The sequence below is a fragment of the Candoia aspera genome, chromosome 11 (assembly GCF_035149785.1).
Source record: "Candoia aspera isolate rCanAsp1 chromosome 11, rCanAsp1.hap2, whole genome shotgun sequence".
In the NCBI taxonomy this organism is placed as follows: domain Eukaryota; kingdom Metazoa; phylum Chordata; class Lepidosauria; order Squamata; family Boidae; genus Candoia; species Candoia aspera.
In genome coordinates, this window is record NC_086163.1 from 13,609,819 (window position 1) to 13,622,578 (window position 12,760).

The 12,760-nt window shown below is 47.0% G+C and overlaps 1 protein-coding gene across 2 annotated transcripts; it reads right to left on the minus strand.

Annotated features, from left to right (window-relative positions):
- Positions 1 to 571: 571 nt before the first annotated feature.
- On the minus strand, positions 572 to 11,493 carry PARD6A (par-6 family cell polarity regulator alpha). Of its 2 annotated transcripts, none has more exons than XM_063312957.1 (3): positions 11,353 to 11,493; positions 8,025 to 8,247; positions 572 to 1,812 (listed from the first exon to the last, which is right to left on the minus strand). In XM_063312957.1, exons 1-3 carry the CDS (start codon positions 11,413 to 11,415, stop codon positions 1,022 to 1,024), a joined length of 1,077 nt encoding a protein of 358 aa, XP_063169027.1. In that variant the 5' UTR covers positions 11,416 to 11,493; the 3' UTR covers positions 572 to 1,021. The 2 variants fall into 2 exon arrangements, with proteins under 2 accessions (XP_063169027.1, XP_063169026.1); XM_063312956.1 differs by having other exon boundaries at positions 572 to 1,815.
- Positions 11,494 to 12,760: the final 1,267 nt, after the last annotated feature.

Below are 12,760 nucleotides of genomic sequence, written 5' to 3' on the forward strand. Positions count from 1 at the left end.
TAGCCCAGGGGAGCAATTCCCTTAGCCATCTACCACCTCTCCACACATACCTACAAGTCCTACTAGCAGGCATTTAGTATCATCATGATGAGGAGAAGGCCATCTTGGGGGAATCTTCATTAGCATGATATTAGCATAGTACTTCATATTATCTCATGCAGGTGTCTTTGCTCAGTTTCACTGAAAGCCCTGGGAGTATTTCTTGCTAATGGGGGTGGGGGCTTTGTCCCTAATTTGCATGCCATAGAGCAGTGCTTCTCAACCTTGTCAACTTTAAGATGTGGGGACTTCAACTCCCAGAATTCCCCAGCCAGCATGGGGAAGTCCCCACATGAGAAACACTGCCAGAGACTGAAGAAGGGGCAGTTGCTGGGGTGCCTCCACTCCGCTGAACTGGCCAAGCTAACAATTCGAATGGACAGAGGTGCCCTTTTCCCAGACGGGCAATCCAGTTTCTCTCTCCCAGGGTTGTTCCCTTTCTTTTGTCTCCTTCTCCTACCCCTACAGCATGTTTCTTAAAACAAAAATAATGTGAAAGAGCACTACTTTAAAAAAAAAAGCCATGGTTTAATAGTCTGTTGCAATATATTAATCTGTGACACATGTCATAAAAACACCTAAAATCAAACATTCCATGAGAAGTTGGTGGAGGCAGGGCTTGGGGGTGAACGAGGCAAGCCCCCTCTTGGTTTCCTGGAATGCAGGTGGAGGCTGAAGAGAAGAAGGGGGAAGTGACAGGAGGCCTGTCCCTCTAGCTCCCTGGGAAGGGAAGGGAGCCTGGGGCAGCCAAGATTTGGGGGAAGGTGGGCTGGTCCCTCACTGCAACTGCCGCTGTCATCTTGGTCGCAGGAAGCAGCGCAGGTGCGTGACGGTGGGGCGCAGGTCCGGGTCAGCGAGGGCGAGCCTTGGGTTCCAGTCTCTAGATCTTACCTCCAATGGCCAGGGATGGGTCCCTTCCAGACTGACCTCAGAAACGCCGTGCTTCAAGTAGAACGGGAAGGAGAGACTGTTATCCCAAAGGCTATAGCGTGATGACAGTGCCATCCTCCTGGAGGCTGCCCGCTCGGCTGCCCCGGAAGGGGCTCCCGCTGCCACTGTGACTGTTCAGGGAGGGCAGCGAGCCTTGAGAGCTGTAGAGGGACAGGCTGTGCTGCAGGCTGTCAAGGAGACCCCCGTTGGGGCAGCTGGCAGGCAAGTCACTCTCAATGACCAGGTCTCCCTCTTCATCGCTTTCCCCCTCAGCTGTGCTACAGTTGCTCAGATACTGGGAAGCTGGGCTGGGTGTCTGCTGGCTGGGGGTGCTGTCCGTGGACACGCCGGAGCTGCCCGAAGCCTTGCTGCTGCGGATCACGTTGTTGCGTTGATTGGCTGGCTTGACAGTGATGATGAGGTTGTGGCTGTTGGCCACCATCATGTCAGTGACCTGGTCCAGCGACTTGCCTGCCACGTCGATGCCATTGACTTCGAGGATCTCATCGTTCACAGCCAGCAGTCCAGTGCTTTCTGCCAGGCCGCCCTTGACCAAGCGGGAGATGAAGATGCCAGGCACCTTCTCGACACCATGAGGGGCCACTCGTACACTGACCCCATCCCGGATATAAAAGCCCAAAGGCTTGTTGGACCCATGTTTATGTAGCCGCACACGCCGGTGGGTCTCGGGCAAGATGTCCACATCAATGATGGAGGAGATCTGGCGGAAGTCCTGAGGCATCCCAATCAACAAGTGTGGCTTGGCCCGCTGATGTGCTGGCCTCAGCAGTCCCTTTTTCTTCCGCTGCAGTGAGTTGGAGGCAAAGACGCTGGCATTGGCTTCTGCTGCAAGGAAAGAAAAACAAGCAAGTGTCACAAGTGCAATTTCTCTTTTCCAGCTATCCGTATCCTTCAGTTCCACCTCCGTATCCTTTGCTGTGCTACTTGTAGCTTTCAGCTATTCTGAACCACAGTAATGATAGTTGGCCCAGTTTCTTGGCACAGATCCCAAATCCATGCTTTCCAGCCACATATCACCTCCCATGTGTGTGTGCGTGCATGCATGCATATTTGTACCCACAAACATACCCACTCTGCCCATTTAAGAACAATGTTACCTGTCTATCCCTATTAGCTACCCACCAATACTAGGTGCCAAACACTGGATTTCCATCTCTTGATGCAACCTTTTCCAACCATACGTGTCTTCATGTCACCAAATGATCTATCTTTTCTGTGTGCTAGCTTTCTCCCAATGCTGGATATTTTGAAAGTGCCGGATGGTTTTGTGATATGAGAACAGTTTAGCATTTGGGAATGTACAGTATCCAAATGCAAAGGTGGTTCCTGGCTGGGAAGGAAAAACATCAGCCAGATGTGTCATTTTTGAGGTTCTCTAAGCAAGGAACAGCGATGGACCACATGGCTTCACCACCACAGGATTAGCTGCTTATCTATGTTACATAAGGCAAGTGTTTTCCCCCTTCATGAAAAGTTAGTATACTGTAGTATATTAGTTACTCTCTTTGTGGGAACTTTCTGCCTGATTGGGGTGGGGATAAAAAAAAGTTTTGATAACGGGGCTTTTACAGTTGCACATTTGAATACTGACCATACTGTGCAGGGGACTGCTGTGCAAGATGAAAAGCAACGGGGAGAAGGATCTCAAGAGACAAGAATTCCATTTCCATAGGCCGGTGTTTCTCAACCTGAAAAGCTTTAAGACGTGTGGGCTTCATCTCCCAGAATTCCCCAGCCAAGCTGGGGAATTCTGGGAGTTAAAGCCCACACGTCTTACAGTTGCTCAGGTTGAGAAACACTGCTGTAGGCACTAGAAGACAAATCCAGCTGAAATGTGGCATAGATCTTATTCTGCCCAGAAGTGTCTCCTCCTTGACCCAGATGAGAGTCTCACCCTACTTCTGAACCACATTTGCTTCTTCTAGGATTACATGGCACCAGGCTGGGAGGACTGCGAAGGGATATGAATAATTCAGTTTTAATCACGCTTTGAGTTGTGCCCTGCAGGCATTCCTCTGTAGCTCTCAGCTCAGAACACAAAGGGCCACAGCACTTAACCATCACAACTGCCAGTGCCCTGGACAAAGGGGAAAGGGGGCAACCAGCGTATTTGAATCCTGCAAGAATTCAGCAGAAATAACCTTCACCAAAGCCCCAGAAATACAGATGTTTAGGCTGCTAGTTCTTCCATACTGAACAAGGGGATACAAAGGGAGACGGGGTGTTTCTGTCCTAAATGCCATATGATAACTTAGTTAAATGCTTGCTAATCTAAAATAATCTACACGTTAGCATTTAAGCAGAGTACAAGACACAAATACACACAACAGTATAAACAGTTGAAATTATTATTTAAAAATTGATACGCCACAATAGTAAATCCGGGAGGAAAAAAAAAAGTCTGGCACGTAAAGAGTTGGGAAGAGAGAAGGAAGAGACATTTGCTTTGTAACTAACCCAACTATAATTTGCCAAAAGGTAACAACAGCACTGAGTGTGTGCCTTTTAAACTCTGCTTCTCTCCTAAGCAATGGGAAATGGAGGTACAAAAGGAAAACACCAACAACTCTCACACTTCTGCCAGGTTTATGCCATCAGAACAGGGATGTGAGAATGCAAAAGAGCTGGCAAGATCTGAAGACTACCCGTAAAGGAATTCCTTGTAAGGAAGGATGCAGGAGCCGACTTTTCAAGCAGGGGCCTCGGATCAGTCACTTAAAATTTTCCATGCACCAGCGGATGCATTAACTACAATGCCCATCACCCAACCTGCAGAGCCATGGTTAAACATTTGGAGGTGTAATCAAATGCACATGAAGGATTCCAGATTGGGGCAGGTTGAACTACTGACCCCTGAAGAACTTGGAGACAGGAAGAAGCAGCTGTCTATCCATTTTATGGCTGAGTGTGATGTACAAATTGAACAGTTCTCTCTGTCAGCCTAGCCGACTTCAGAGCTGGTTTTGAGAACAAAAGAGATAGTAGGAAATGACCTCCACAGAAATAACATGTAGCGAAAAGAAGCAATGTAATGTGATAAGATTGGAATATATCTTATACGGAGAAGCCACTGAGATACGGGTAAGATACAATTTATGAATGAATCCTGTGTATTAAGCCCAAGACAGAAAAAATGCAAGCAGCAAAGGGGCAGGTTTGAGCTATGGGGTCTCTTGTGTCATAAAATGGATTTGGAACCTAGGAACGACCTAGCTGGATCAAGCCAAGCCCTTCTCAGTCCTGCATTTTCTTTCTTGTGGGGCCAGCGAGATGCCTGCAGATACTCACAAGTAGGAGGTTGAAGATATACCCCGCTCCTTCCATGTTCCCTGCAACTGGGAGCTGGAATTACAGTATGCTGCCCCCAGCCCAATGTAACATGGAGCCTTCAAGACCAAGCTTACTCATCAGACCTGCCCTCCATGAAAATATCCAATCCTCTTTTAAAGCCATCCAAGTCAGTGACCATCACCACGTTGTGGGGTAATGAATTTCACAGGTTAATTATCGCTGTGTAAAACAAACAGAAATCCAGAGATCCCCATATTAGGAATAGGCAAGATGGTACTCTCCAGATGTTTCATGCTGATTCCAGCTAAGCCCAAACAGCAAGATTAATAGCAAGGATCTGGAGTTGATGTCATCCCCAACAGATGGAAGTCTCATTTATACTGTTCACAATTCTTTTTTCCAAGTGTAGGTAAGAGGACAGATTAATCATCCTGAGACCAAGAGGAGTGTTTGTGACAAACTGTATGTTGCTTGTGGAGAAACCTGACCTGCCAAGTCTGAACAGGTTGCTGCCATAAAGCTGGCACTCTGCTAATAATAGCCGGGAGCAAAGTGGCATTCACCATCTGAACTTATAAAAATGGAAGAATGTGAACCCCAGAAAACAAGCAAACAGATACCTGGAATACACAATGACCTGGTGGGTGCCCCACTTCACAAACAGAAGCAACACAATGCAGCCTTGCAAACTCATCTCCCAAAAGGAGCTAGCTGTATATAGACCGCAGATATTTTAATGCCCCAGATACATTATTTTTTCCCCTCTTTCATCCTGAAGGAGGGGGAAAAAATAAAATACCAGTGCTGTTTCCATTTATAATTTATCCTGCCTGGTTGCCTGGAGGAAATTCTTGCTCCCTGTAGGCAAACAGATGCATACTGTTTACCAGCCTGCTTGTCCAGTGAAAGATGGTGGAAAACCTCTCAGCAGAGTATGTAATATCCAGTCTTCAAATCTTCCCAAAGCAGAAGAAAGAGAAAGAAAAAGAAGGATGCCTTTCCAGATTGCCATGCCTAAATGGAGAACCTTGGCAGAGACAAATTCCAAGTTATAAATATCACTGTGTTTTTGGTGCAGCAGCTTATTTTTAGCCTGGGAGCCTGTGTTGAACAGCAGAAGCTTTTTCCCACCCCATGAAGTGGCCCAAGCTGTGTCAGCTCTGGGTTTTGCAAGAGCCTTAGACAAGATGTCATCCATCAGTCTCCCATTCCAAGTGGCTATTTTTCTCCCTTGACCACCAAAATGATATCACCAGTGTTCCCAAATTCTAGATAGCCACAAACCCACTACTGCAGGGTGTCTATACAATTTAACTTTAAGCAAATAGAGATGGGCCTTTTCCTGAGCCTGCTTTGATGCCCTCCCTTCAGCACTGCTGGCAGGAAGATTTCATGGGACTTATTCACAGAGACTTTGCCCCTGTGGATCCAGGGAGGTAGAAACTCTTGCCCATGTCCTCATACAGTGTCCTTTTTATGATGCCCAAGACATGCTCTGATCTCCCCCAATCATCTCTAAATTTGAGGGTCATCCTGATAGATTTTATGTTTATTTCTTTTTAAGGGATGCTGACTGTACACTCACACACTGGTGGCCAAATATTTTTATCAAGTTATACAATTGTGCAAAACTTTTAATTAGATATACTGTTTCACTGTTTTATTGTTTTCCTTTTTCCTTATAACAAAATGCTGGACTAAACTATTTTTCATCTATTGTAAAGGCTGGTCAAAGACCGTAATAAAGATATTTGAATTTGAATTTCTCCCTGCCTATCATCTCTCAGCTCAGCTCAGATGGTGCTATCACACACAAGAAGCTAGAAACAATGAAGGTTTCCACTCCTTGTGGGGCTTCGAAGAGACAGGAAGAGTGGAAGAAAAGAGAAGAGTTGGATTCTGGCAAGTTCCCAGCAGTGGCAATCTCTGATATGCACACCGATTCCAAAATAAATCACATCAATCCTCTCATCAACTTTACTGCTGCTTCCGGATGACAACAGACCAGTGAAATTGAAATCCAACTGCAGAGAGACATACCAGCAACTTTTTGCCAGTAGCTGCCAAGTTCCCACTGCTCTGCCTGAGGTTCTACCACCATTGCCTGTTCCAGATCCCCTTTTTTAAAAACGTTTTTCAGACCTGGTAGTTTACACAACCCTGGTAAACTGTGATTAACTGGCTTTTACTTTTCCACGATATACTGGAACATTATTTTAGAGGCCTTGTGAGAAATTAAAGTAAGGGCTAGGGCCAACAGCCTGGTATTGTCTGGAATGTGATGCTTATTATTACTGTTTGTTAAGAAAGTCCGTCAAAAGACTTTTCACCCAAGACAGTGACATTTGTTAGGCAGCAGAATACGATCATTTTCAGAAGAGGTTTTTGAAGATCCTGAAATGGCAAATCAGGGGCTAAGAATGTTTTTGTACTGCAGGTCAGGAATTTTAGGCTGTGCTAAGAAAAGTTATTTGTTTGATTTTTACTTATCATGTGGTACAAACCCAGACAACTAGGGCGTAGCATCAAACCAAGCTTGAATAAACCATGAATTAACAGCAGGCATAAATTCAATTCTGAATGTCTGGGATAGTATCTTCACATGGCTCCCCAATGTTTGATTTTTTTGTACCCTCATTCCAATCCTTCCAATGCTGGAATGAAAACTACTAGTATGCAAAAACCTAAACTCTGATGGAGTCAAATCAAAGTTGGACAAATACATTTATGCCGTTTTTCAAAATCTGCATAACAAATTTCAGCTGTCTGGATTTCAGTCCACAAACAACTTTGATTCCACTGTATTGGTTTGCAAGTTTCATTCTGTTGTCTCCAAAGATAAAATCTATATTCTCTTCTTTAAAGCAAGAGGGCGCTGCTACTGCACAGATAAAGTCAACTGTCTCTCTGACAAAACGGGGCCCTCCTGAATTTGAGAATCTGTTCCAGTGCCCGGATTCAGAGGGAAAAGACTGTGATACTGAAGCTATTAAAAGATCCTAAGTTGTAACTAATAATATTGCCTTATAAGGATCACACATAACCAGTCCATACTTTCCTATGGCCTGGCTAAATGCTCCAAGTGTTTTGGCAAGCAAACTTTTCTCCCGTGTAAAACAGCATCTCCCATCAAAGAACAGTACTAATGGATTAAAAAAAAACACTCTTAATTTGGAGTAACATTCTCTCTTCTGACCTTTAGAAGTCCTATTACTAACGCCATAGCCCTATTCAGGCATTTGCAGTGGGCAAAGATAAGGAAGCTGTTATCTTTCGAATGTCGCTAAACTGCAATTCCCAGCATTCCTCCCCATTGGACATACTTCCTGGGACTGCCTAAGAGTTGTGGATCATCAACATCCAGAGTGTCCCAGATTCACTACTAATGGGATTGAGCAAGAGTAAGTACATCAGGGATGATGTCCATTTGAGCTTCCCTTCCCTTTCTTCTGATTGCATCCCCATCATATATTTTCTTTATCATTTTTTTCTTCCCCTGCAGTCAATGGCACAGTAATTGTGAATGGGCACAGAAACTCAAAAATGTTGAAATTGCTGTCAATATATAATAATTGATTCATTTTACTATCTTGAATGAAGTTTGTTAATCTTCCTCAGCTGATAGGGACCTGAAACAATTGCCCTCAGTTTTACTCCTGAAAAATGCTTTGAAGAAAAAAGCATACCTCAGTGGAAATAGAGTACATTAAAGAGCAGGAGTTAATCCTCAAGGTGCCTCCTACCTCGCTTCTGGATGATGATCCGGAGAAGGGGATTGGCAGATGACAGTGCCTTGTGATAGTTGTCGTCATTGTTGATGGGAAGCAGATCTCCATGGATGTCTGTATATCCCAGGAGGACATCTGAACAGGGGATTTGGTGCACCCTCTGGATCAGCTGATAGAATTCCTGGAAACCACCCACACTGGACCGCTTCATGGCAAAGCGGCGAAACTCAGCCTCAAACTGCCCAGGAAGAGAGAACAGTCAGACACAGAATAGCAAACTGATAAATCCGCTCAACCAAGGCAGCAGAAACTTGGCCTTGGAGAGAACTTTTCAAAGCAGCAAAGAACTTTGGGCTTTCCTTTGATTCATCATTCTCTCTCCTCAAATGAAAACTTTTTTTACCCTGTTTGGAGAAAACAAACACATAGCAAAACACTCCCTTTGCTCACACCAAGCCATTAATAGGCTTTGTTTGGTTTTGGCTTAGTGTGATGGGTAAACTGAGGTTGGCTTGTAAGCAATGTGTGAACACAACCAATTGTGAGTTAGTCAAATTACAATTAAAACAAACCAGGGCTTAGTGTGATGTGAACAAAACACCCTGTAGCATCCTTAATACGCCTGAAAGTTGCAGTCCCTAACAGTTCTGAAGGACAGAGTATCCAACAAGATATTGGCATTTCAGAATTGTTTTTAACCATTTGGGGCTGCTGCTAAATACTGTACAGACATGCAGTTGATTCTGAGTAGATAGATAGCCTTGTGCTCAAGGAAGAGAGTAAAAGTTGTTTTCAGACAACAAATATATACAGCACAGCATTTTCTCTTTTATATTTTCTGCTTAAACGAAAAAATGGATATGGCAGCTGGTCATTTTACTAGAAAATATTTGTCCAGCATTGGGACAATCTGCTGTAGTTAGAATTGCATTTTGTTTACATGCTCGGAACATTTAAGATTTATTACAAGGAATCAGCAAGTCCCCTTTACATATTTATACTTAGTATAACTCATTAGCCCATTTCCTGCTATCAAAACCTTTGACTTAAATCACAGCTGACTGCAGTCATGCCTTGAATTTCTGGTCTTTCCAGCCAGCATGGAGCCCAGCAATCAACAGGATCACCCAGACGGAAAAGGAACGCTTTTTCCTTGATGAAGCCTTTCCCAACTGGTGCCCTTCAAATATGTTAGTTCTATGCTCTGAGTATCTTCAGCCAACTGCTCACAATTTGGGGACTTTCAACACACCTGGAAGGCACCTGTCAAGCCTTAGCAGCTGCTCACAACCTAAAACTAGATGTACTGAAAGGGAAAAGGGTATTAGGTAAAACAAATCTTGGCAAATGGATATATTTGCTTTAGCACCCAGTTTGTTTCTAAGTTCATTAGGGATTTTCTTGATCCTCTTGCTAACCACTTGTTGATGCCCTGGGGTGATGGCCTCCCATTTACCAGATAAAAAAGGAATGTGCTTTTAATATTTTGCAAACTACCAGCCTCTTTCCCATGTTCTGAGTAGCCCATTACAGTACCTGCATAGGTAAGTTTTACCTGTTAACTCTCTTCAACTGCACAGATACTTTTCAATCGTCTAATACATTATCATCTTGCAAACAATCACATAGTTATTTTTTTCCTATTATGAAATAAATGCCATGTTTTTATTATACTATTTATGGTTACATTTGTTTCTCATTATGTAGATTGCATTTTTCATCTGGAGAACTTTCATAGAACCTGTTGGAGGATCCAAATGGCAGAAGACTTTCCTTTTAAAATAGGTCAGCAGGATTGCTTTGTTCCAAGAATTTTATGTTCTCCAAAGGTAGATGTGAACAAAGAGCAACATATGGCCCAATATTAAAATAATTGATAGCTCCCAAGATTTGCATGCCAAAGGTCTCAGTTCCTTCAGGCTAATTTACAGAATTAGATTCCTTATTCAGTGCTGCCTCAGACAGAGGTGAATTGTTCCTAATCAGTACAACAATCAGTAATAACAAGGATTAATTAGGAGCAATTCATTTATTAATCAGGTTGGAATCGCACATCAAACTACACCATGGCTTGTTTAACTATGCTGCATTTGAATAAACCAGTTGCTTTGTACCACATGTCAAGCCACACACCATGTTTTTTAAAGCAGAGTCTCAATTTGTCCAACATGCTATGATCAACCCAAGCAAGCCACCTGATGGTTGTGTGAACCAGGTCACAGTGCAGCAGCCTTTCCCAGAAATGTGGAAATGCAGCTTCTATCAGCTACAACCAATATAGATAACACCACACTGGCTGGAGAGGATGATGGGAGTTGCAGTCCAACACCTCTGTGGGCCCCAGGTGGGGGAAGGCTGGTCTCCTCTGACCAGGAGGCATTTTTGCATGGTCAAACCTTCCCGAGAACTTGCTGGTTGAGGTACTTAAGTGGAGAGGCTAAAGATCACCAGGCCTTGGCACAGGGCACCACAGAGCAACCATTCCTCCATATGCATGGTTGGGCCAAGGTGGGGGATGCCCCTTTCCAACCCCACTCCACTGTCCCAAGACAAATCACTCCTATGCTTCCCCCCTTTTTTTCGCGGGGTGGGCACATTATAAAGGATACCCTCTTTTATGAAGAGTCCCAAAGAAGGCAAAGCCAGCAGCATCCCTGGATTGACAGCGGGTCGGTGCAGCGCGTCCGGATACCGCTCCCCCCCACAATCCTTGAGGGGCAACTTGCCACCGAGAAATCAGCTCAGCCGTCGCCCCCTCCCAGTTTCCAAGCCCCGCACTATTGCATAACCCGCCGGTGTTTTTCTTCGCCTGGGAGAACAACTCTGGGCGATCGCTACTCACGTACACGCAGCCCAGAAGCAGCGCGCGGAAATCCCTATAGATCGCAGCAAATAATCCCCATCTGGCCGCCGATGCACCGCCGAAAGACTTGCGGGGCGGGGGCACATTAAACAATCGCCCCGCACCGCCATCCGTTAGGCCGGGCTTAAGCGCCCGGCGCAGCGCTGCACCCAAGATAAGCAAGATGCGTCGCGCCCCCAGCAGGAGAGCGCCGCGTCGAGCCGTGCGAGAGACCGAACGCCAGCCCGGGAAGCGGCGGCAGCGGCGGCGGCTCCCTGGTGCACCTGCTGCGCGGCGGATCCAGCCGGGCAAACATTCCGCCGCTGCCTGCCTGGGCCGGGAGGCTCTCGCCCTGCAGCTCGTCCGTCCCCGAACCGGTAAAATTGCCGCAGCCTCTCCGCCGGCCTCGGAGGGCTCCTTCCTTGGCCACCCGCGGATTGGAGCCGCCGCAAATCTGCTCGCCCCTCTTTGCAAGCCCCCGGAGCAGACGCGCTCGCTCACCTTGCTTTTGACCTCGATGACCGGCTCCGAGCTGCGCGCCGGTGTGCGGTGGTGCTTAGCCATGCTGCGCCGGCCAGGCCGGGCCGGGTTGCCTCACCCGCCCCGCGGTGCTCGCCGCCGCTTCTGCCGGCTATTATTGCTGCTGCTCCGCCGCCAAACGGGGACAGCCAGCAGGAGGGGGAGGAAGAAGACAGAAGGGAGGGGGGAGAATTCGCCATCCATGACGTCACCCCCAGCAGTTTGAGAGGGGCCGCGCAATTGGCTTAGGCTGGCGGAGAGGGCGGGTTCAGAACGTCCGCGGCGTTCGGATGGAAGGTTGCTGACAACGTCGTCTAGGTAACCGGGCCCCGGGGCGGTCCAAGGTGTATCCCGCGGCGTGAGATCAAAAGAAATGCGAGTTGGACCGTTCGCCGCCGACCAGCCTCGCTTGGCTTCTTCCCTGGGCAGAAAGGAAAGCGGGGGGAGGGAGGAGGGAGGGAGGGAGGAGGGAGGGGAGGGAGGGGGAAGGGAGGGGAGGGGAGGGGAGGGGAGGGGAGGGGAGGGGGGGAGGAGCTCACCTGAGTCTTGGCCAGTCACCGCCGTCCTAAGAAGGAGGCGATTAACTCTCCCCCTTTTGTTTGTCTCGCTGGCTCGTTTTCGGGAGCATCCGGGAGGCGAAGCCGAAGCGAGCGACTCCCTCCAGTCGCCTGGGATGCTCTGCGGGCGTCCTGTCTGAGACCTCCGCAGGTGGGCTGGGCTGAGCTGAGCCCCTCGGCCTCTGTCCAAGCGCTGTGATGCGGTCCAGGGAGAGGCACAGGAGAACCCGGGAGCCTTGCCTGGGGTGAGGGAAACGTAGGGGGGCGCATCACGTTAAGAGTGGCCCTTGAACTGACTGACTGGTCGCAGAGAAGCTGTCATCCCAAGAAACCGCGTTCCAAGGCTGAGCGTGGATATGCAGTTCAGCCTAGTGGGTTGTGGTTAATTGATGGCTCCATATACCGTTTAAACCCAGGCTAGCGGATCAACTCAAACCACGATTGGGTTAATACAGATGAGCCTATCATGAAAACACAGCTGATGCATATGTCCCTTTCTGGATGTCTGGCTGTAAAGTGCCCTTAGTCCCTACCCCGGTGTTTCTCAACCTTGGCAACTTTTAGATGTGTGGACTTCAACTTCCAGATTCCCCTTGTCTGGGGAATTCTGGGAGTTGAAATCTACACATGTTAAATTTGCCAAGGTTGAGAAGCCCTGCCCAACCCCCAGTGGCCATTCTTGGAGGAATGACAGTATTATCTTGTTCTTTGCAGTGTCCCAACACATTTAGACAGCAGAAGGTGGTGGTGGGGAATTGATACATCTTTCTATTTTGAAGTGGAGTTGCCCCTAAAATCTAACAGCAGAATTTACAGAGGCTTTTTCACATACT